Source organism: Centruroides vittatus, unplaced genomic scaffold (genome assembly GCF_030686945.1).
Source record: "Centruroides vittatus isolate TY-2023 unplaced genomic scaffold, ASM3068694v2 contig_884, whole genome shotgun sequence".
Lineage (NCBI taxonomy): Eukaryota > Metazoa > Arthropoda > Arachnida > Scorpiones > Buthidae > Centruroides > Centruroides vittatus.
In genome coordinates this window covers 714812-739788 of record NW_027122576.1, presented here as the reverse complement: position 1 = coordinate 739788, position 24977 = coordinate 714812, and the positions used below count along the sequence as shown (strand labels likewise).

The 24977-nt window shown below is 33.7% G+C and overlaps 2 protein-coding genes and 1 long non-coding RNA gene across 4 annotated transcripts in view; all 3 read right to left on the bottom strand.

The window, feature by feature from the left end:
* Nucleotides 1-5423: 5423 nt before the first annotated feature.
* On the bottom strand, nucleotides 5424-6779 carry LOC136983593 (zinc finger MYM-type protein 1-like). The gene is made up of 2 exons (XM_067280383.1): nucleotides 6092-6779; nucleotides 5424-5566 (listed from the first exon to the last, which is right to left on the bottom strand). Exons 1-2 carry the CDS (start codon nucleotides 6777-6779, stop codon nucleotides 5424-5426), a joined length of 831 nt encoding a protein of 276 aa, XP_067136484.1.
* A 4212-nt stretch (nucleotides 6780-10991) lies between these two features.
* On the bottom strand, nucleotides 10992-11550 carry LOC136983610 (uncharacterized). Its single transcript, XR_010882072.1, has 3 exons — nucleotides 11239-11550; nucleotides 11099-11153; nucleotides 10992-11014 (listed from the first exon to the last, which is right to left on the bottom strand). It is a non-coding gene; the product is annotated as an uncharacterized lncRNA (long non-coding RNA).
* Nucleotides 11551-18074: 6524 nt separating this feature from the next.
* The window catches only part of LOC136983642 (heterogeneous nuclear ribonucleoprotein U-like protein 1), a 57155-nt gene continuing 50252 nt past the window's right edge, over nucleotides 18075-24977 (bottom strand). Inside the window, exons 1-6 of one of the 2 annotated variants that reach the window (XM_067280443.1) lie at nucleotides 22467-22607; nucleotides 21689-21854; nucleotides 21187-21609; nucleotides 20969-21117; nucleotides 19637-19712; nucleotides 18075-18708 (exon numbers count right to left, since the gene is read on the bottom strand). In XM_067280443.1, coding sequence (XP_067136544.1) covers nucleotides 18212-18708; nucleotides 19637-19712; nucleotides 20969-21117; nucleotides 21187-21609; nucleotides 21689-21806 — 1263 coding nt within the window. In that variant the 5' untranslated portion in view covers nucleotides 21807-21854; nucleotides 22467-22607 and the 3' untranslated portion in view covers nucleotides 18075-18211. Of the gene's footprint in view, nucleotides 18709-19636; nucleotides 19713-20968; nucleotides 21118-21186; nucleotides 21610-21688; nucleotides 21855-22466; nucleotides 22636-24977 lie in introns of those variants that run through there. The other variant, XM_067280442.1, reaches the window with a different exon arrangement.

The following is a 24977-nucleotide window of genomic DNA, read 5'->3' as shown; positions in this document are numbered from 1 at the left end:
TTCTTAGAATACATGCGTGGCTTGTAATAAAGAATAAACAATCATCATCTTATTTCATCAGTGCTGCGGCAGAGAATGAAATGCGAGCATAAGAAACAGCAACTGTGATAAAAATATATAAATAAAACTTGAAATTAATAGAATATGTAAAAATTCACGTCACACCTTTCACCTTGTGACGGCACACCGGTTGCAGAACACTGCTCTAGAGAAACCAAGACATGACCAAAACTTCTATTACTTCTATAACTATCAAGATGGTCCATATCTAAAACCAAAATTAATTTCAAGAAACTTGATATAACACAGTTATAAAAATTATTAAAACAGCATTGCTGTATTACAAATAATGCAATAAGCTTCAAATTTAGAATGTTATTAGCATTACAATGCATTTGCATTTACTTTACAAGCATACCTAAAACACATGTCATCCATGAAATATAGAATTAAGACTATTCTATAAGAAAAGTACTGACCAAACAGAACAGCAAAGGTCTTTATTACACTTTATAAACCCAATAATTCTATTAAATCTATTAAAAGAAAATTATCCTTAAAAATGGCAGGATGAGTATGAAAAAAATAGATATTATGTAAAAAATAAAAAATTGGATAAAGTTTATAAATTTCCACACATTAAAGGACTAATTGAAGAACAAGAAGAAAAATTTTAACAAGTAGGACATAAACCAATATCCATATTAACCAACAAACTAAAATTTATAATCAACTAAAATTTACTACAATTTTACAGATACAAAAAAAAAACAAATAAAATAAAGAAACAAAATTAATTCAGTAGGTGTAGTGTATGAATTAGTGTAATTGTAATAATAATAAAGGAATTTATATAGGAGAAACAGGTAGACAACTCAAGATTAGAGTGAAACAACATTTAACAGCTCTAAGACTATAACACCATTGGTCACCAATGGTGTTATAGGATAAAACATCAACAAAAAAGTAAATGTATAATTTCAAATGATATTATTTTAATATCATTTGAAAAATATAGTAAAAAGAGAAAAAAGTAATGGAACATTTTTCTATTGTAAAAAAATTAAAAAACAAAAATGTAAATTTACTAAGTTTAAATACAGGTATAAATGTGTCACCACGATTGTAATGTTGCAGAAACAAAATGAATGGAAATAATATGTAAAACGACAGTTGTAAGTTTTTAAAAAAATATTGTGTAAATTTTGTTCTCCTTTTTTGAGACATTTATTTGTTTATAGGCTAAACTTAATCCTATGAATGTACAGTGCTGATGAGGATCGTAAGATCAAAATGTATATACAAGAAAAATAAAGAAAATAATGGTTTTAAAGTCTTTTTTTAATACCAGTTTATTGTTTTTAACATTTCACCTTGGATGAAGAGTCGGGAAAGAAAAAAAGATAACCAAGATTTTATCAAAGTGTTATCAAATTATATATATTTTTAATATAATTTTAGTAACCAATAATGAAGCTGTCATTCTAGCACACTAAGAGGCATAATCAAGCCATTTTGTGAAAAACCTCTCTTAACAGGAGCTGAGGTTGCTGGAACACAAAACACGTAAAGAAGAGTTTTATTCTCACAACCTCAGCATGCCCTAGAACTAATATCTAGATCACTGTTGCCAGAATAATTTTAGCACTGCTCCAATGTGTGACATAAATAATTTTAAATATATTAATAGTTTTATTATTTTAAATTTTCCCAATGCTTTCACAACTGGGACCAGATTTTCACTTTCCAAGACTGAGACACTCCATTTGGGTCTTGAAACTTTGCCAAACTACTTTCTAAATTCCAGTAATAACAAAATAATTTAAAAAATACGCCTACTGTTCATTGAACATTTTACATATTTCATTTTCTATTAAAGTTTGTTAGATAAATAAATATGGCATCTACTTACAGTAGTACAGTATGTACTATTTTACATTGTTTTCCTAAGTTTTCAGAAATCCTCAAATGGTAGATGTGGCTACTATTTCAGGATTTGTAGTAACCACATATACTATTCAAGGGCAGTTATTATTTGAATAAAACCGATATATTTTAGCTTTTTTAATACTGGGGAAATTTCAATACTCTTACTTACAGTCTCTACAATATTCTTATTTAAAAATATATTAAGAAAAAATAATTTTAATACTTGCAAAAAATAAATATTTTTATACACAACATTCAAACACCTTCATTTCAATAAATAACTCAATAAAGAACCTAAATGAATTAAATTAAATATATTATATTTTCCTCATACATCAATATCTAAACTTATATTACAGTATTTTCCTCATATAGCAATATTTAAATTTAATATACAAAATGAGTAAAGATGTACATTTTACTCATTTTTATTTGTCAGAAATAGAGATGTATCTTGTTAGACTTGGCGCTTATCGGAAAGATTGGTATAAAGGCAGTGTGACTAGCGTAACCGGTTATGTAACAAAAGAACAAAGAGTGCACAAAGATTACACACGGTCTTAACTCACGGAAGGTCAGCGCTGGAAAGGGGAGAGTGAAATGAGGTCACTTTCCCCGAGGGGTCAACAACGCCACCAACCTTTTATTACGTCAGAACATCTACAAAACATCGCGATCGTTGATACCAACTTATCTTATATTTGCAATCCAAAACAACAATCAGAATCATTGTAGATCATGGGATATGTTACACTTATGATAAACATTTTTGGCTAAACTGTTCAGTAGTCACATTAGTTCAAATAAATTTTGCCAGTAACAAGTGTTTAATTTAAATTCTTTCATAGCATTTAAAATGCCTTTAAACAACATTATGATACAGCATTAAAAGAAAAGTTTTTATGTGAAGAAAAGCATGATAATAGAACTTCTGTACATCATTTGTTTTGTGATATTTGTGATATTTGTTTTGTGATATTTGATATTATTTAACTTATTTTGTTCTCACTTAATAAAATTGATTATTTAAAAATTTTTTCTTCATAAAAAAAAATTGCAAATTTGATTCCAAAATTCATAGTACAAGTCAAGAAAACACAGTGTCTTATGCCTTTAGAATTAATTAGTGTTTCCCCAGTTGAATCGTTTGGATGAACAGGTCTGCTTCCACGTCCCTAAAGGAGCAGACCTGTTCATCCCAGGAGAAGGAGTGCAGAGAACTCTGTGAGCCTGGTCAATTTGACAAGTGTTTGAGTGGGAAGTGAAGGACTGTGCTCTAAAAGCAAAAAAAAAAATTTTTTTTTATTGTTCATGGTATTCAAGGAGAAGATCACAAGGACTTTTGTAAAACACTGGGATCCAAGGGATCAACATAAGTCTTGACAATATTATTACTTTTTGCAGGCACTTTTGGTGAATTTGCTAACTATTCAGCTATTGAGAAAAGATTATTATACTATTTTGTCTGTACTGTTCATTATAACTGTAATCATAATTCTCTGGTTCAATACTCTTGCCACCAGTATTCTTTAATAATCTTGTTTCATGTATTAATGCAACTGTATTACCAAGTCCTTTGTCTTTTCAGTGTCATTAACTAAGAACTGCTAATGCTGTTGAGAGCATTGTCAAACTCATTTTCTTGAAGCATTGAATGCAGTGATCGCCACAGTGCTCTCACTGGTTAAAGGTTAAATCTGCAGCATTTGTTTCAGTTGCTTTTTTCACTGCAACAAGATCATTCCTTGCATGGTGAATATGTGCAAAGTTAAATTCTTATACAATGTGACAGTGAAGTTATAAGGTTTCGATCACCATAAATCAATATTCTGTTTCTACTACCGTATTTTACGGACTATAAGACGCACTTTTTTCTTCGAAAAATTGCCTCCAAAATTCAAGTGCGTCTTATAGGTATTTTTATTTTTTTTAAATTGCTTAAAAATTAAGGTGCGTCTTATAGTCTGTAGCGTCTTATAGTCCGTAAAATACGGCAATATTTCTTTTAAAATACTCATTATTAAAATAAAATCAAATTTGACAAAACTTGCTTATTTAAAATGTTGGTTAATGTTACCTTAGGTTCCGAGATGGCGGCGGTGGGAATTTTTCCCTATCTTGGAGACTGCAGCGGGAAAAAATTTTTTCCCTATAGTCGTGACGTCGACGCCGTTGAGAATTTTTCCCCGTTCGGTTTCAACCCTGAGATCGACGTTGCCGAGTATCCTGTAACCTCGAAACGGCGACGGTCGTGTGTAAATTTGCGACAGTAGAGGGAGCCTTTTCGTGACGTGCGAGAGTAATATCGGCGGGAAGTTCGTAGTTGTGTTACGAACGAATATGCAAATGCTCGATCTGTGACGTGTTTCTGTTCATTTCAATGCAATTTTATGCAAATCGACTAGTTTCCAGTTGGAATCGTTTACTGCAGTGTTGCGACGAATTGCGTATTGGAATATTTGCTGTTTATTTTTCTGGTTACGATATTTCATTTTTTTTCCTCATCACCTCCCCGCGTTTAGTTTATTGCCAATTATTCGATAATGAGTAGTTTTGCCGATTTGAGTTTCAACGACGAATTTCGGTCGAGTTGCACCGCACGTGATTTCTACAAGTTAATGGAAGACGACTTTTTGGAGCTAGGTTTGCCTCCCCGTATCGATAACCCATTGAGATTTCCGAAATTTGCTGTAAAATTAGGCATACAGCAAGTGGCGAACTAAGGCTAAAGCGGGCCCTAGGCAACATTGTAATTCCGGGCCTATTTTTCAGTCATGACACATACTTTGCGTTTGGTAGTTTGGTTTTAAAGCATATAGTATGTAGTTCTATTTAATTATCAGATTCCAAAAAAAAAAGGAAAAAAAATAATATACATGTACAAAAATTAAATAAACATAATTTATTAAAACAAACAATAATACTTAAACAAACATACCCAGATTGGTTAGTTATATTGCCTTTTTTCTCACTTTTAATTCTGCAAACTTGTCAATTAGTTTGTCATAATTAATAGAGTTATTTAATAACTCTTTTACTATATAAAGTAATGATAAACTATTTAATTTTTGTTGGCCTAATGTGGATCTTAAAAAATTTTTTATTCTGGCCATTACTGAGAATGATCTTTCACCGCTTGCATTGCTTATTGGAAGGGTTAAATAAATTCTCATAATTATGTTTAAATTAGGAAATGTTGAAATAATATTATTTTCCTGAATAAATGACCACATGGATACAGGCGAAATAATATTTTCTTTACTTATAAAAGTCTTAAATTGTACTACTTCATTTTTCAGTTCTGCTAGGTTTAAATCTTGTTCATAACATTTTAATTCCTCTATTGAAGAGTCACTAACATCACTATCATGAAAAATTGTTTTGAATTTATTGTTAATAGTTTTATATCCCTCAGATCTTTTTTTAATGTTGCTAATTAAAGAATCGCATACAACAAAAAAAATATTAACTTTAAAATGTTCTTTGCCACTGAATTACATTTCATGTTCTGGAATTTCATCATGAAATAGTTTTCGTATTTTCTGCCGTTTTTTATCATTAGTATATGCAATATCTTTAACTTTTTCTGCTTCTTTTTCTAAATTGTCAAAATCATCTCTAACAGTTTGTATGAAATCTATCAATGAATCATATATTAGAACTGCTGTATTTAGGGATTCGTCTTTTTGTTGAAGAGTCTTGTTTGAAGTATCTGTTCTCTCTAAAATCTTTTCCCATATAGTAACAGTACATACTCAAATGTATCAAGTTTTTTATGTAAATCGGCAGCTTCGGACCTTGTTAATGGTTTTTCATCTATGTTTGAGGAAAAATGACGTAAACAATGTTTAATTTCTTCATAATTTTCCTTTAAGGATTTCACAGCATCGGAACGAGCAGACCACCTGGTGTCACAAATAGGTTTAATACTCAAGTGTTTGCTCTTACAAAATTTTTGTGATGCATTCCACCTATGTGCAGAACTTGAAAAAAAAATAAAAAAATACGTACAATTCCTGAACGATATTGAAAAAAGTGGTCATTTCCATGCAACTTTCGGCAGCAGCGTTTTCAATTAAATTTAATGAATGATTTGCGCATGGTATAAAATGGACAGAAAAAATATGTTGTTTTATTCTGGATTGGAGTCCCTTATATTTACCTGACTTATTAAACGCATTATCATAACTCTGTCCCCGACAGTTAGTGATGTCTAAATCTATATTATTTAAAAATTCTAAAATAACTTTCTCCAACTTTTCACCCGTATGAGAAAATATAGGTAGAAATCCCAAAAATCTTTTTTTTATACCACTCGGAAGAACATAGCGAATAATGACGGTCAGCTGATCTACGTGAGATATATCAGGTGTTGAATCAATAATTAGATAGTAAAATTTGGCTTCTTTTATTTCGTTCACTATTGTGAGTTGTAAATCTTTCGATATAATAGAAATAAATTCATCACATATTGTAGACGACAAATATTTTATAGTACCGGTGCCGCAGTTTGCATATTTTTCATGTTCCCGCAAAAATGGATCGAACTCGGATAAATATTCCAAAGCACCTATATAATTACCATTATTTTCACTAAAAAACACTTCATTTTTACCACGAAACGCTAAAGAGTATGAAGAAATAAATTTGATTGTCGCTACCACACGTTTAAGTACTTCCCTCCAATATTTTTTTTCATTTATAATTTGTTTTTCCAGTTCAGTGTCAATGCGTCCGGTAATTTTAGATCTTGTTATAAAAATTAAAATGGAGTTAATGTGGTCACTGGAGTTTTCATGCTCTGACAATTTTTTATGTACATTTTTCCAATCATTCGTCCCTTTTGTCATTAGCGTTGTTTGCTTGGAAAATAATTTACAGACGTAACAGTACAATAAGTTGTTGGTTTCAGTATAAGCCAACCAATCTCTTTTAACTTTTTTCCCGCTATTAATAGTTCTGAAGAAGAGGCAATAGTTAATTTTCTTGTGATTTGTTTTGACCCTTCGTTGCATCAAATAGAAGATGATTCCAAAGATCCATTTATTGATTTTGGTGGATTTTTTATATAATACTCTCGCAGGGCGTCTGTTAAGTATTCTGGCCATAATGCAATATCGTTTACAAAACGCTTAGTTTCATTATTACTTTCAGATGATTTTAAATTTATATTTTCTCCTTTTGTTTCATCTTCACAAACGGAATTGCTTGGTTTTTCCCGCTGGTCTTTTTGCAGAATAGTTTCGGACACGAATGATGTTTCTGGAGTTTGAGCAGGTGAAATTTGTGAAAATGATGACGATTGTTGTAATTGTTCTCCATCTACTGTTAAAAATTTGTCCAACGATCTTTTCATTTGTTTTGCCACTTTATCTCGATCTGCTTTTCGTTTTCTTTTTTCACTTCCACTTAAATGTTTATAGGAACTCATTTTAAAGACCACGTACTAAAAAGAAAGAAGAAAATGATCTTCAATTAAATTTATTTTTACTCAATATCACAATCACAAACAAAATCACAATTTGTGCTATTTTATATTATATATTATTTTAATTAAATAATGTAATACTTTTATAAAAGCTTACATTTTTATTTTAGGAATTCCAGAAAGTATTAACTATGAATCCAAAACAATCTATTTGCAATCAAGTCTAGGTACTTAAGTCTTAATTGCACAATTTTCAATCACAACTCACATAAGATGCAATACGTTCAGGAGACACTGATTTTAAATAGCTACGTTTGACTTTTTAAACACGTGCATAGTAAAGGCTCGATCGTATTTACACACATCGACACTGGCGGGCGTGGATGCATAAGCACGGGAACGCTCGTCCACACTTGTCGACTTTATCAATCAACGATTCGGCATAATTTGGATACGTTTCAGCTATAATTATAAATATCACGTTTTTCTGTTAAATAAAAATAAAAATTAATTATAAAAATTAAAAAATTAAAAACTTAATTTTCGGGCCCCAAAAATTACGGGCCCTAGGCACGTGCCTAGGTTGCCTAGGCCTTAGTCCGCCCCTGCATACAGCCGACCGAGTCCGTTTGCATTCCGTGCGATTCTAAATGCAAATTATGTCATCGGAGTAATAGAGAAAGCTGTTTCTTGCGATGTAGTAAGTGCGGAACGAAGACTTCTGCCTTTGAAGGAACATTTAAAAGTAAATTTGGCCACATTTCTTGGGGTTGCATTCTGTCGTTTATATTGCCAAGTAGTAATAAATCGAACAGAGGGAAACGCCAATCGACCAATAAAAGAGCAGCCGAATCGAAAAGAACAGGGAAGAAAAGAGCCGCACCAAGAGAAAAGGAAAGTATCCAAGCTGGCAAAACCGAAAAAAGAATGGATCGGAAAGGAAAAAAAAAGTAGGAAGAAGTAGGCAACCACCATCGAAAAGTGAGTAAAAATATCTTTTTTTTTTTTTTTTTTTTTATTGGTTATTTCGGTTAACGTCCGCGGAGTCTGCAGAGAAATTCAAGATGGCGGCCGGAAACGCGGCCATCTTGAATCGAGGAAAAAATTTTTTCCCCGCCGCAGTCTCCAACGTAGGGAAAAATTTCCCCCGTCGCCATCTCGGAACCTAGGGTAACATTAACCAAAATGTTTTATTATCTACTTAAGAAGCTGCATACACTAAATTTAAATCATTAATTTTACCTCCTAAACAAGGCATTGCATCGCAAAAATGAATTACTTTTAAAATGTTTTGAATTAAATAATTCACAAAATATTTCAACAGCTGCATTGAGATCCATCACTGGACTGTAACTGCACTGTGTGTGTGTGTTGTTAAAAGAACTTCTGATGTAATTATAACAGTGATGAATTTAACAAGCTAATTGTCACTTTACCCTGGAAACAATCAATCCCTATATACGTGACTCATGTCTTATTCCTACCTCATTGTTTCAAACATCTGGCAATTATTGGGCTGCAGTTTTAAAAAATTGTTTAGACCTATAAATTCTTACTATTGTCCATTCATCCGTCCATCTTTCCTTAATCTTGAGAATGGAGTGAGCTAGATGAAAGACAAGGCCAGATATGGAAAACTTTGCATGGCAGGAGGCCTCAATTAACTATGTAAGAACTTCCTATGCAAACCGGAAGTCATGTTATTTCAAGTCAAAATTATTTCTGCTGAAAGATGTTAGATAGATAATCAGAACAACTCCATTGTTAATTAAAGGAAAAGTATGATGTACAGGGGCAAGCCACTACTAATTTGAGGTGGAGAGCATACATTTTAAATTAAATAAACTAAAAATATGATTAAAAATTGCAGCCGGGCATTGTAACAATGTCATAATAAATAATTCCTCGTTGCCTTCTGCTACATCTAAAATTTTATATTTTATACTCCCACAACAGTATGTAATTAATTTATAAAATCTTTTGATAAGAAAATAAAAATTCACTTTTACAATATTCATCAATACAGAATCATTGTCATAAAATTATTAGGGGTATTCATGATAAACAGCTATTATTATTAAACTGATTTTTATGGCTTTTACTTTTCTCAGCCTTATATTTTTTTTAATACATGGTCTATGGTAAAAGCTTAACAGAAAGTTGCCTTAAAACAATGTTTATTAGTTGATGGTTGAGATCTGCAAACAGATCTCATAATAACCATTTGATCATCATATCTTACAAGTATTTGTAAGATACAAATATGATACAGTGAAAAGCAATTCTCTTAAAAGACAAAAATGTTACTCAATCGAAGATTGAGTAACATTTTTGTCTTTTACACACCGGAAATTCATACAAAAAATACACTTACGTAAAAACCAGATAACCGGAGTGGTTAGTATTAGGGTCGCAAACGTTTTCGTAGCCCCGTCTAGACTCTTCTTCAGGCTTTGTAGTAATAAATCTACGCCGATCGTTGAATTTCGAATATATTCCTTTTGGAAAGAACCGTGTTTCGAATTCCGCCACGTGAAAACGTTCCAACATATTTTTAAACGAAACGATCGCCGGTCGTGCAGCGCGCATGCGCTACGAAGCGGTGATGATGTTAATGTTTAAAAATTATCTTCCAGCAGGATCTGCCACGCTGCTGAAAGGGCCAACTCGTCTTTAAAATTGATGCACGTGGTGTTACATCCTGCTCTGTATATTTCCATAGCTTCCAATAATTTGAGATGTTCCGGGTGGTTAGTAGTGATGATAATGCGGGCTGCGTTAATGTCCGCCGTGACTTCTTGATTGGTGGCATATGTTGAGAGAGCTGTTGTGAGCCTTTTGTGTAGTATGTGCGCCTTATGTTGATTAAGGCAGATCCTGCTGGAAGATAATTTTATTTTAAATTAACAGGTAGGCCCCAAGGTCCTAGGACCTTGGGGCCTACCTGCTAATTTAAAATATTTACGTATGAAAATTTCATTAAAAAATTAAAAAATAATATTTTAAACCGTTTTGGCGCTACAATCGGTAACATAAATCAAAAATTAATCTGAAAATATTAAAAACTTAAAAATAGAAATTTCTTTTATTTTTGTTGTTTTAATATTTATTTTTATATTAAATATATTAGAATAAAAATTAATTTGAATAATATTTTCGATTTTCTTACAAAATTATTTTAAAACTTTGCATTATCGCTCAGCAGATGGCGAGTTGTAGGCGAGTTTGTATTCCAATGGAGCGAACAGATTCCCTTTTGGAGAGCGTTCCTCAATTCTTCCCTTCACGTGGTGTTTTTTTAAATATTTCCAGATTAAAAAATTATTCAGCAATATAAATTTAAAAAATATATGGAAGTGTTAAGCCTTAATCCTGTCCCTCTCCCCCGTGGGGAGGAATTCAGTAAAAATGTATGTTATATTTATTTGCAATTTAAGTCACATAATATCAAGAAAAAAAATCATTTTACTGAATTTTAGCGTTTATTTAAATGAAGCGAATCAAAATGATAAAACTTAAATTTTGGTGAAATTTTAAACCAATTTTTTAAAAAATAATAAAAATTAAATGATTTTGATTTCTTCTCATGAAAATCTTCATGAAATAATTATATTTCAAGCCATTATAGATTGCACATATCGGATGCATCTTGTACAGCTGTAAAAATAAATAAAAATAAATTAATTTTAGTAAAATCTACAAGAAAAAAATAATGAAAGTAGTAAATATTGATAAAATTACTTTCTAAAAGAAACTCAATGATGTTTATTCCAAAATATATTTCAATTCCTTGGCACTGAAAGATAATTATATTTACTCAAAATACAAAAAAAATTAATATAGATAAATACAGTAATTGCTTATTTTTTCATTTTACTTACGATTAAAATAGTAGCCAATGAAATGATTCCGGGTATTTTCCAAAATGCGCAAAAGTCACTCTCTCTTACAGTATTATATTGCTTCTGTCTTAGATGAATAATTTTTAGATCTTCGGGCTTTAATTTTTTCTTCATTTTTGTAATATTTTCTTCCAAAATACATAATAATTTATAAATCCATTCCTTAATAATAATCCAAGTTATTTCACCCCATTGGCAAATGATACTCGAAGCCACGTGCATCCATTCGATAAAGTATTCTTGTGCAATGGATGTGTATACTTGCAAATAAAAAAGAAATTTGCAGAAAATATATTTTGTATTATCTAAAATACAGCTCAAGTTTTTTGTAAGCTTACTGTAGAGTGGTGCGAAATAACTCTTGATGCAAGTAGGGAAGCTCAAAATGGATCTTTTAATATTTTCAAATATATCTAGAAATGTTAACTATTATAATTTGAGATTTATATTTAATAATTTACAATGTTTTAAAACAAATGTTTAATTCAAAACTCTGTAAAATTAATTTAGATAATATAAAGAGTAAACATTTAAAGTCTAACCATTAAAATCATCGCATGGCAGCTTTTGACTTTTGCACGAGAAGTAAGATCGTCTTTTATCTGTTTTCTCGCCTATATAATAATAATAATGTAATTATCATTATTATAATTAATGTTTACGAATTTGTTTGTATCAATAATCGTTTGAAAAATATATATATATAAATCACCTGAGGCATCTCTTGCAAAGAAACTCAATACCACAGCACAGAATGAGAAAAAATTAACAGAAGAAAAATCTTTTTCATCAACTTCATTTTCTACATAAAAATAAATATAAAATATTTATCAAATTAAAAAAAACTTATATATGAATATATACGACTGGATGGTGATGCTGTTAAGGCGTCAGCCTACCGCCCTGGAGCAGCCGGGATTGAATCGGAGCCAGCAACATCCAGGAATGTTTCGTGGGTGATCAAATTCCTGATAATTTGAGTCTCGTACCTCACCGCCCGCTGCTCCCATTGTTGGCCTGACTGAACAAGCCTGACTGAATGGGTAAGGAATTTTTTTCGAATCCATTGCCGGTTCGGTCAAGCCCACAGTAGGGCGTTTTATTGCCCATAGGGCGAAAAGAGTTTTTAAAAATATAGTGTCTAAAAGTCCAAGAAAAAATATTTTTGAATAAGTTTTATAATAATTTGAACAATTACGCTAACTTATATAGGGTAGCCTAAAGGTCAGTTAACAGTGAACATAATATAAATCGAAAACTGAGTTTAGAAACATGCGCTTTTCTTTTACAAAATCGGTGAAAACAGTTTAAACGCAATTGTTTTTTTTTTTTTTTTTTAGTTAATTTAGTTAATTAAGTAGTAGTTAAATAATTTAGAGATTGGGGAATTAGGGATATAAAACCCTGCTGCAAGAGTAAGAATTTTACTTAAACTGACCCATTCTCTAGCCGAGAACAATGGAGACTGATTTCTTGGTAATTTTATATGTAATAAAGACAGAATTTTTCCAGTTCAACAAGAGTAACTGAAAGTTTTTAAATTTTTTGAATAGTTTCAGTAACTGAAAGGTTGTAAATTTTGAAAAATTTTCTTGGATACTTGGTCCTGGTCTTTAAAAATCAAATGTCAGACAATCTATTAAGTTTACCATATTTACATTCCTATAGCTATGACGAGAAACGTTTAAAATTTATAACCCTACTAGCTGACCCGGCCACGCGTTGTTGTGGCTCAAAATGTATCTATTATAAATGTATAACACTTCCCCCGTGGGGGGAATTTCAAAAAATCCCTTCTTAGTGTACATTCTCTTGACGTACCCTATTAAAACGCAATCAAAAACGCATGTAAAATAGTATAATAGAAGCCGAGTTCCTCACGGTAAGCCTTAATCCCGTCCATCTCCCCCCACTGGGGGGAATTTCGACATGTATATTATATAAAAACACGTGCGTATTCGAATGCAACGTTGTGTCAAAATTTGAAAGGAATCGGTAGGAACAAACGAACGTTATATTTTATTTATATAGATAGATAGAAAATGATCTGCTTCAGTCCATTCTCACAGAAAAGCATAATGCCTCACAGAAAAGCAAACTTAGGTCGTCGGAAGTTAGCGCCATCTGTTGGACATAAAAGCCTTAATCCATATATAAATATATTTTTGAAAGAGGGGAAATGGTGTAGGGGTATGAAAAATAGATAGTAGCCGATTCTCAGACCTACTGAATATGCATATAAAATTTGGTAAAAATCGGTAAAGCCGTTTCGGAGGAGTAAGGTAACAAACATTGTGACACGAGAATTTTATATATAAGATTACGTCCTTTGAGGTATACTAGTGATACGACAAAAGAGGCGTTTTAGAATATACACAGTTTTAGCTTTTATATTATTATTTGAAATAATTTTTATCTGCATATATATATTAAAAGCAAAATGTCTCGACATCGCCACACACAAAATAAATTTTAAAATTAATTTTATTTGTAATTTGAAAATTTAAACGGTTTTTAAATTTCGTTGTAAATGATGATGCCAAAGTAACAGTTAATTTTTTAACATTGTACAAGAATTGTACACGTTTTTTCTGCATCCGCTTACAGATAGGACATACTAAATCGCAATATCACTGGTTTAACATTGAAATCCGTAAGTAATATAAGATGGGAGAGCAGAATAAACATATCAAATATTTTAATGGATTTTTTAAAACTCCTGTTAACTATACAGAACTACAGTAGAAAACCGAAAATCGGAATCAATTGGGGACTGGGGTTGTTCAGATTAGGGATTTGTTCCGATTACGGTCTATGTACGAAAAAATATATTAACCTGTCCGATGTTCAAACTTTTCTCCGTTGCGTGTCGCTTTGTGTTGAATTTTTCTCCGTTGCGTGTCGCTTCGTGTTGAATTTTCGTCGATTTTAAGCCTAACGAAAATTTTTATAATAATCATCGAGGCTATCGTATCGTTAAAAATTATTTCTGCATTTTGTACAAACAAAATAAATATATTGAAGAATATAAAAAACATGAAAATTATACTTTAGAAATAAATTTAGTATCAAAAACGTTCGATTCAGCACGACACAGTCCGACTGAAAATCGTGCCGATTACCGGCGATTCCGATTACCAGGGTGCCGATTTACGACTCTCTACTGTATCATAAAAACATGCCAGTACACTTCTATCGGTTGGGTTAAGTTATAAATCTAGTCTAGGGTGGGCAACCTTTTTTTATAACATGGGCCAGAATAAATTTTACGTTTTTTCCGCGGGCCGTAGTAGTTAATTGACGCCTTCTTGTAACTCGTAATTTTTTAAGTCTGCAAATATGAAATAAATAAATAAAAAGTTAATTACTACATTTATTTCTCTTATCGCTGTTGGACGCTTTACGCGTGTGTTGCTTCTACCAGCTAAACCAGGTAAGGTTGGTGCACTGTAAACCGCATATGCTAATGCCTATATAATCTGGCTGATTGGAAACTGACCCGGTTTCGACATTCCTTCCGCCACTGAATTATTCGAATATACAATAACAATCTTATCGTTTTTTTCACATGTAGTATAGAAATTTGTAAAAGATACATAATGCAGTTATAATAAAATATTAATTTTAATTAATTCAAAGTACGTTAAAATATGAAAATTTATATTTTATAAAATGCAAGGGGTCATTGGAAGGTGGAAGCGGCGCTTCCAATGACGGCACGCCACTGTTTAAATTCTATACTGTGTTGCGCGCGCAGATAACCCGAACATGTATAATCAACCAAACAGGATCGTGACGTCAACGACAAAGACGAGATCGTTACGACCACAATCGCCACTGTGTATGAGAGACGAATTTCGTCTCTCGCTTTGACGTCATTCGTCGGTGAAAGAAGAGACGAGAGATAAGTGACCAGAATACGGCCCCAGGTCGGATTAGAATTTTATCGAGTAACTTTCCGGCCTACCCGGTGGAATTTTAACGATTCCTTACATTTAATATCTTTCTTCTCCGGTGATGTTAGACTAAATGATAGGCGATTCGAATTGAAGAATTCGTATTAATTTCGAACAAAACGCACAAATTTTGATTGGAAACGTCGTTCCGAAAACGCCATTTTTCCCAACGAAATACCATTTTCATTTTTATACTTACTGGAATTTGCTTCCGTATCTTGTAGTATTTTATTTTTTCGATGTGACACGAAAGCTCGTTACGCTGTCTTACGTTAAGCTACTTACTACAGTTCTCTGTACGAATCGCTCTTGGGTAAACTCCAACCTCTCAGGATAGAATTCTACGCTCTACAGAACAACGCACAATGGTACTTCTATACTATTAGTAAAATACGATGGATATGTTTTTTTTCTTTGTGTGTGTGTATATATATATACACCACTTATATTGAATTTTGAATATACTCAAAAGAAAAAATATTTCTTAGAACATAAACGCGAACTGTTAGTTTCTCTCGAAACACATTTCTGATAACTTTAGAAATGGAATCTGCAGAAATTTGTCTAAATTCCTTTATCACGGTGAATGGGACTAGGCATTAGAAAGTCCTATACCAATTTTCGCTTAAGGGTCAAAAATTTCTAATTACGCCACCGGATATCTTTTTCTGGGAATGCGAATTTACCCAAGACGCTTTAAAATTTTACATCGATATCAACAACCTATATTAAAACTCAGACTCTCGCTTCTCCTCCGATTTCACCCCCCACAAATCGACAAACCCTTTGACTGACTTGGACCAAATTTTACATAGCGTGTCCGCAGGGTAGAAGAGAATAACTATCTTATAACCGGGACGACTCGATCCTCTTTCTGAGTTTCCAGGCCACGCTGGGCGTTCTTTGCTAGTCTTATATATATAAATGATGTTTGTTTGCTATGCACTTTTAGACCGTTAGACGAAGTGTTTCGAAACTCGGCAGTTACGTTAACATACTTCTAATTTAAATAACGTCGTACATACCACCCCAAAATATCGATTTAATTTCTGCTTACGTCAGACTTCCCTCCTTCGGACGTAGCGCCATCTGAACGCATTTCTAGCATAAAATAAAAAATACGGCGAAGCTCCTGTAATAAAAAAATCTTACTGAAAAAAAGATAATCGTGGGTACGGGTAATCTTTAGTACTTATTGTTTGTTTGCTTGTGTGCGTGCTTGAACTTGTTTTAACGTTGACAAATAAATGTGGTTATATTATGAATAAAATTACTTTTCATTCTTTGACAAGGCGAATCGCGGGAGCGCCGAGATTCGACTTATCCGGAATCGCCCACTCGTGAAAATTTATGGGTTCACCCCGACTCCAGAATGGTAATCACCTGGCGGTCACTTTTCCACTTTATGCAATTGTATATTAAAATAACAGATATATTAATTTTTATTGTTGTTACTAGGAGTCTTCTTCCCTCTAGTTCAACAATTTCGTCACTATTCATCGATTTCCGGTGCCACCGTAGGCCTAGGTCAGCAGGTAGCACGAGCTTCGCCCCCTATTTCCAATACACCAAGTAGTTCATTCATTTTTTTTTAAATCTCCGCCCTGTGGGCACTAAGAGGACCTCTTATAGCAAGCCCATTATGGGTTCGCCAGGCCCACAATGGGGCGGCCGGGTGGTGAGGGACAGGGACTAACATCCTGACGGACCCCCCGAAAAATTTCTGGAGATTTCTCGACCCGTCCGGATTCGATCCCGGGTCCCCCAGGGCGGCAGACTGCTAACCTTGACCGTTCGGCCGCTAATATAGATCATTCATAAAAACTTCGTAACGTTTCGTAATTTTAAATAGATTCAATTGTTATATCATCACAGCCTACAATAACACAATGTGTATTTTTTTCGTTGCACTGTTTGTCAAAATTCCGATTTTGCTACCGTATGGCAAAACTTAAGACGAACCCGAATAAAATGGAAACCCGCCAAAACGGGAAACTCCTCGAAACGGAGCGAATTTGTTAAATAAACCGTTAGAAACGGAAAAATTCGGTACCGTGCGATTTCAGTTTATACGAGTTTTACCGTATTACATGATGTAATCATGTTTACCAATTTCTCGTTTCAAAAAAAAAAAAAAAAAAATCTATAAAACTGTGCGATGTTTATATTATTTTCGCTATAATTCTAAATTTTTTAACAGAAAATCCAACTTAGTAGCTCTCCAGAAAGCGCACATTTACAATTTGAAAATTCCCGAGAATTTCGTCTGCAGGTGTATGTATAGGAACATTACCGGTAATTCAGTGATCCAAAAACTACTGTTTAATTATGCTTATTTTGGCTGATTACGTACATAAACCGTAGTTTTTGGATCATTGAATTACCCGTGGCATTCCTATATACCTGCAGACGAAATTATCAACAATTTTCTAATCGGAATATTGCTGGTAATCCCAACAAGGCAGGCAACATTTACCAGGCCGCTTTCGTCCGACAAGAATTCATTCCAAGATTCGTAAGAACTCGGGGATGAAGTCAATCCATAAACGTCGTACTTTTGTAAAGAATTGATCTTCTGCCCGAATAAACTGAAGTCGGTCAGGAAAATCCCACGGCAAACCGCATTAAAAGGTTGCCGCTTTGAAAATTTACCGGAAGGCCCCGGCGACCACGACTGCAGGGTCCGGATCGTTGCAACGCGTAACACCAAAGCCTAACTTTCGATACGGAACATTTTGCAGACCGGCGGCCGAGATACTTAACGACGAAACGTCACCGTTCCACAAAATTAAACGACTCGTCCTGACGTCAAACCGAAATTCTAAAAATAACCAAGTTGGGCAGGGACACACACGCGTCTATATGTAAAAAGTGTTTACTGAGAACAAATTAAACGACATCCACAAAAGCAACATAAAAACAGAATTAAACGCACATAATTAATATGTGGCTAATGTTAATGTGATTTTTCTTTCATAATGATTAAAACACGATCTTTATTTGTATTGGCCATAACCGCCGTATCCCTGGCTCTGAGGAGGAGGCTGCTGTTGATATCCTCCGTACTGCTGGTACTGTTGCTGGTTGTAGTCGCTCTGGCCATACTGCTGCTGCTGCTGCTGCGGCTGCTGATGACCGTATCCTTGGTTGTAATTCTGAGTCTGGTCGCTTCCTTGGCCATAAGATGATCGACCGTACGACTGCTGACCATAGGAAGGGGTGCTCTGGGAATGCTCGTAGTTTCTATTGTAGTCGGATTGGTCGTAACTCTGTCCGTAACTACTCTGTTGGTCTCTGCCGTAGCTCTGATTGTAACCTCCGGGATCTCTGGAGTGGTCGGGTGCCTGTTGGCCGTATCTGGGTTGGTCTCGGTGGTCCACGTGCTGGCCATACCTAGACGAGTGGTCGTACTGCCCGTATCTCGACTGGTCCTGCTGGGAATAACTCTGTTGACTCTGCTGTCCGTATCCGTATTGATCGCTTTGGTCGTAACCTTCAAGTACAAAATATATTACTTTTTTTTAAAACTTTTTCCGCCCTGTGGGCACTAAGAGGGCCTCTTTTAGCAGGCCCATTATGGGTTCGGCCAGGCCCACAATAGGACGGCCGGGTGGTGAGGGACGGGGCCCGACATATCCAAACGGACCACCCCGAAAAATTCCTGGGGATTTCTCGACCCGCTTGGATTCGATCCCGGGTCCCCCAGAGAGGTAGGCTGCCACCTTGACCGCTCGGCCTTCCGGCCGTCCATGTATATTACATATATGTGCTGTTAAAGTTCGTAACATATTTTGAAAATTCACGTTTCGTTTGAGAGTTTCAAATGCATAAACCGGGCTGTTTGGAAAATAAACTTATTCTCGGAAACTAGACTTTCGAAGGCTCCCCCGAAATAAAAGATGCCTTTGGCGAACGGGAGACTAGTACGTTGTATTAAATTCAAAAAGGGTTTATAGTGTTGGAGACGAGCAGAGTATCGTTTCAATTATCTAAATATTTGCTATTTTTTAATGCTCTTTTGGTTATTTGGTTGCCAATAATAATAAAACGAAGACGAGAAAACCGTCGGTTTCTTCGTTGTCGCACAGCTCCGCGTCGGAGTGCTACCACGAAGAAAATGACGATAATTACGATTTTCCTTATAACGACTGAAATTATTTTTTTTATTAATTAATAAGTTTCCGAAAATAAGCCCGGACTTATTCCCCAGCCAATATTTTACAACCCTTCGTTTATTTATGTCGAGCCAGAGACTTGGGGAAATGTCCGGTAGATTTACTTCCTTAAATTAATGCATTTCGTTACATTTTATAATACTAAAGTCGACTCCAAATTTCGGCCGACGTCTAAAAACCCGATTATTTCTTAAATCATTCGAAATTACGTCCGTTTAGAAATAATTCTTTTAATTATTCACTTACCTCCGCGTCCGGCAGATTTCCATTGGTCCTGAGGACTCTGATGATACCTCTGATCGTTATAACTGTCTTGAATGCCCTAAAATATTTTAAATATTTGACTTATACTTCCAAAAATTTACATTCGATATAATCGATTAATTCAAAACTCGTATTATTATTTAATCGGGTGGAAACGTTAGGTCTTTGTAAACATCCCCACCAAACAAAAATATTTTGTTAACAAAATATCGTAACAAATAGCGTTACACGCGCAGTTTTAAATGTTGACGGGAAAGTTAAGTAACTCGTTGCTGGATTTTTTTTACTGTCTTCGGTATTTGATTTTCACTTTTATCGGTACGTTGTTACTTTAATTTGGAGTTTTAACAAAGTACAAACTTTGACTAAATGCTGCATTTATCCCCAAATAAATGTGTTAGTAGATTAATAACTACACCATTAATAGTTTTCGGGCATACCCGAAAAATTATACAGGTGGACTTTGCCTGCGTTTGATACCGATAAAGGAGTAAACGTAAGAACTGTAGAGAAAGGATCTGGCAATAGATAACGGACACCATCTTAGTTTTAGTACTGTAAAGTCTTTTGTAAGAGAAAAAAGAAGAAAAATTTTGAATTGAACTGTTTTGTCTCTGTACTTGTTGTTTCATATTCTAATTCCTTTTTTTGGTTGCAAATTGAAAAAATTGTAGACTTATAAATTCCCACCGTTGTGACTGCCTGCCCTTCCTTGACCTCAAGAACGGAGTAAGATATATAAAAGTTGAGACCAGATATAGTTAATCAGGGCTTCTTGCCCTGATTAACTATATACACGTTATTTCAATTCAAAAATTTTCCCGAGTGGAGTTACGTACATGACTGGCACAGTTCTATTGCTAGTGGGAAAAGTATGATGTGCAGGGGGTGAGATGCTACTAATTTGAAGTAGAGAACATATATTTTAAGTTAAATAAACTAAAAATGTAATTAAAAATTGCAGCCTGGCATTTTAATGATGTCACAATAAAATAATTGCTTTTTTTTTTTACCCCTTCCTAGTGTATAGGATAGTTTAAGAAAGCTGATAAATTTGATGATAATATAAATTTATGTTCATTTTCCATGTGAGAAGTTGTTGCCTATATGCATATTTTTGTGAAAAATACATCATAGATTATATTTTCCTTTGTGTGTGCTTTGTGCTTCATAAATTACATTACTACAACATATTTAATTGCCTTTTAAAATATATTTTTAATAATCTAGAAAAGTTCATTTCAAATTTAATTTTTAAAGAAAACAACCATTTGCTGACCAATACGATGATTAAGTTAACATAAATAAAATTACCTGATTTGCTCCGCCACGACTGTACTGTGAAGGAGAATTTTGTCCATATGATGACTGATACGGATTTGAGCCTCTGTTCCAACTCTGATTTCCACTTTGCATTCCAGATCCGGCGGGGGAACCATACGAATCGGATCTACCATAGCCACCTAAATACAAAGTTTTAATAAAATTAAAACGTATACGTGAATCTATCAAACGGCACGATCTAAACTTACCTCTGTCACCCATCATACCAGCGGGCGAATTTGAACCTCTGTATCCGCCTCTGTCTCCCATTGAACCGGCAGGCGAATTTGTACCCCTGTATCCTCCTCTGTCTCCGGCCATGGAGGGCACGTTTCCTCCTCTGTAGCCATCTCTGTCTCCACCACCCGTCATGCCTCCTCCTCTGTAGCTGTCCCTGTCTCCGCCACCATAGGACATACTGTCACCTCTGTAACTGCCTCCTCTGTCTCCTCCCCTATCTCCGCCTCCCGAAGACATGTTTCCACCCCTGTAGCCACCCCTATCGCCACCAGAAGAGAAATTATCTCCCCTGTTATAGCCGCCTCGAGACTGTCCCCTTCCTCGTCCACCAGATCTTCCATCTCCTTGGTAGCCTCTATTCCCCTCCCAATTACCCCTATTATTAGAGTCACCTACAAAAATGAAATTACACAAAATAAGAAAATAGTATTATATAAAGTTCAAAGTAAGATTAATTTAAATAAAACAAACCAGTATTTTGCTGATTGTTTGGACAGAACCTTTTCTGCTGTGGGCCAACAGCTGCTTGCCCTTCTTCGTTGTATTGCTTAACTAAAGGTTCTGCTTCTTCTTTTGGAAGTTCAAACATAGGTCACATCGTCAAAAATTGGTCCAATCGTCGGGAGGCCAAAATTTGCTGTGGAAATTATCCAACAATTAAGAACTACATTACAAATTCTAATTAAAACAAAAGATATGACAATATTTAATTTAAATCTTGCAATAATCAGATTTATTCATTTTATTCAATAATTTAAAGAAATGACAGGTTCTAAAATAGTTTAAAAGTAAGAATGATATAATATCACCCTTACTTTTAATGCCATCTACTGTATCACAGATTTGGATATTTTGCAAATCTTAACAATCTTATAATTAAATCTAATAAGAGATGTCACATGATGCCCCGAATTATTTAGTACTTAATTTAAAATAATTGTGATATATAATAGCCCAATATAATTTGAAAGTTGTTGGCTTATTGCATTACATACTCAGGTTTGTAGATGTTGGTTTGTATTTAGTAACTTATTTTTGAAAATGTTCAACTCATTTTTAAATTTCATGCAAGAAAAAAAAAAACCAGATTTTTCCTGGTTACACTTTACATATATTGTATTTGAATGATACCTTGATTTTCATGGCTGCATTCTCAATACAGGACATGCATTACAATCGAGAAAACATGGTAGATATTCTCGTTTAACTTAAATCTTCCACTTAAGAAATTTAGCCATGATGAAGTTACCTTTCATTTCTAGCACAGCACTATCCGGTACGTCTTTTCCTTCTTCTGATTCTCTTTTGGCACATCTTCTTTGGAACTCTTCTTCTGTAGGTACCAAAACGACCGCTTTTCTCTTAAATCCTTCAAATGGCCTCATTTTTCTTTTTTGGGCTGAAGGATAGACATTAGTCTGAAAATAAATTACAAATTAAATTATTTGTTAATAAACACTTTAAAACTGAAAAATAATTACATTCATTTGAAGATAATTCCTGAAGTATTAGGAATTAAGAAAAACAATTTTGTATAATATATTTTTAACATTTTCCTCTCATTTTATACAAACTTTCTAAACAGTCTTATTTTGTTATATTTCAATTGTTAAATTATTCTTATGACAACACGGCTTCTAAAAGTTGTTTACATTTAGATATTAAAAAAAAATCACAATAATAATTGAAAATTATAACCAGAATGAATGGTATCCATTCACGAAACTGTAGATAGAATATTTACATATATTGTTGTCAACACAACTCACATCACTTTGATACTGCATGTCAGTTTTTGACAAAGGGATACTGTGTTTGATTATTCTATCTTCGTTCAACTTTTTAAAAATATACTTGACACTGCCTGTATCAATTGTGAATTGTGAATGAGGTTTCGGTAAGTACAGCTTAATTAAAGTTAACCCTAGAAACAGATTGCAAGTGTAAATTGTAAATGATCTGGTGCTGTTATTGATCAATACACCTAGCACTGACGATCAAGATATTCAGACTTTCAGAAAGCATTTGCAAAGTGGTGTAAGGTCTGTCCAAAAAGTTTAGATAATTCAGTTTTTTTTGTGAAAAATTCTACTTATATTAAATAAGAATAATAATATTTACATTTAATTGTTTTTAATACATCAATTAAAGCTTTACACAATAATTTAATATAAAAATTCAAATAAATTGTGTCCAAAAAGTTTAGGTAATTTTTATTTATTGGACTTTTTAATCTTTAAACTTTTCAAGTATCAATAATTTCATTCAATTCTTTAAAAAATCACGAGAGGTGTTATTTTAACAATTTAAACAAGTGCTTTATCTGTAATACACATTCAGGCAAGGTTATACTAAGCAAGAAAAAAAAACAGGTTGTGGAAAAAACAATCAAAAAGTGTAGGCTTGTCAATAGAAAGAAGTGAAATTTAGATGGCCCTGATGGGCGGGGCTTCTATTGGTATGATATTAGAAAAGAATCTAGCACATATTTCAGTAGACAATAAGGAGGAGGAAGCATTATGTTGTGGGCAAGATTTGGATACGATGGAGAAACTTCAATTGCATTTATTTCTGCACAACAAAACACAGAACTTTTATCAGCAAACTCTTCAACAATATCTTTAACCTTTTTGAGAAGAAATTGCTGGAAATAACTGGATATTTCAGCAAGATAATGCCCCTATTCAAGAGTTTCACTCAACTCAAATCTGGTTTACAAAAAATAAGCTTATGAAGTGGCCACTAGAAACCTAGACCTGAACCATATTAAAATTTTTGAATCATTACATCTAGACAGGTATATGCCAATTGCAAGCAGTATTCAAACATGGATCACCTAAAATCTAAAAATGAAAAATTTACCAGATGAAATCATTAAAAATCTTATTTTAAGAATGAAAAATAAAGTTTTGAGTTAATTTTATGTAAGGGAAAGTTAATTAAACATTAAACATAAAATGTATTAATTATTTTCAATAAATTTTAACCGTTTTGTAAAATTATCTAAACTTTTTGGACAGACCTTACCTCAAAGAAAAGGAGACTTGTGCAATTTGGCAGTACAAAGAAATATACTGAGTGTACTGAATATAATCTTGATCTGTTTTTTGTGCCATTAATCTTGTCTGAGAGATTTTTGTGTAAGTAGTGTCTCAAAAGACTCACTACAAGTACTGTATAAAAATGTAAAGTCAGGTTATAATAAATTATGTACCAAACTCCAGCAAATAACTGTTGATTTGTATGGAGTACAAATGTTTTTGGCAGTCTAAACCACAATTGTTGGGTTACATTCACTTTTTGACTTCAAAACAACTTCTTGGATTGGATGTTTACTTTCTTTCAAAATTTGGAATGTCATGTGCATTGTAGACATTAACATATTATAATGCTGCTAACTGATTGGTCAGTGGTGTCCTTACTGCTCCCTCATGCATGCTGGATTTCTAATAAGGCTCTTTGTGCCTGTGCCAGGGAGTTACTGTCTCTGTAGTTGATGGCAGCACTGTCCTTTTACACCTTAAAACTTTTATTTTTTCTAGATGTTTTGTTATTTATGGCAATACAATACTTGGGCAATCTGCCGATGAAGGATGCCTTCCGGGAGGTTTTTTAAGGGTAACTGGCCTCTAATTAGGCATTATAGATGCGAAGAAAACCCAGAAAACTGCACGTGGCCACCCCATCCTGGCCAGACACAAACCCATGACCGCACTACCGGTGTTCGGGGAAAAGAACTGCTTGGCCACTGGTGAGCCTT

Coding starts and splice junctions, on each gene's coding strand:
- LOC136983593 (XM_067280383.1), bottom strand. CDS start 6,779: ATGACAAAAGGGACGAATGATTGGAAAAATGTACATAAAAAATTGTCA. Junction 5,567..6,091: donor TAATGCGTTTAATAAGTCAG/GTAAATATAAGG, acceptor ATTCATTGATAG/ATTTCATACAAACTGTTAGA.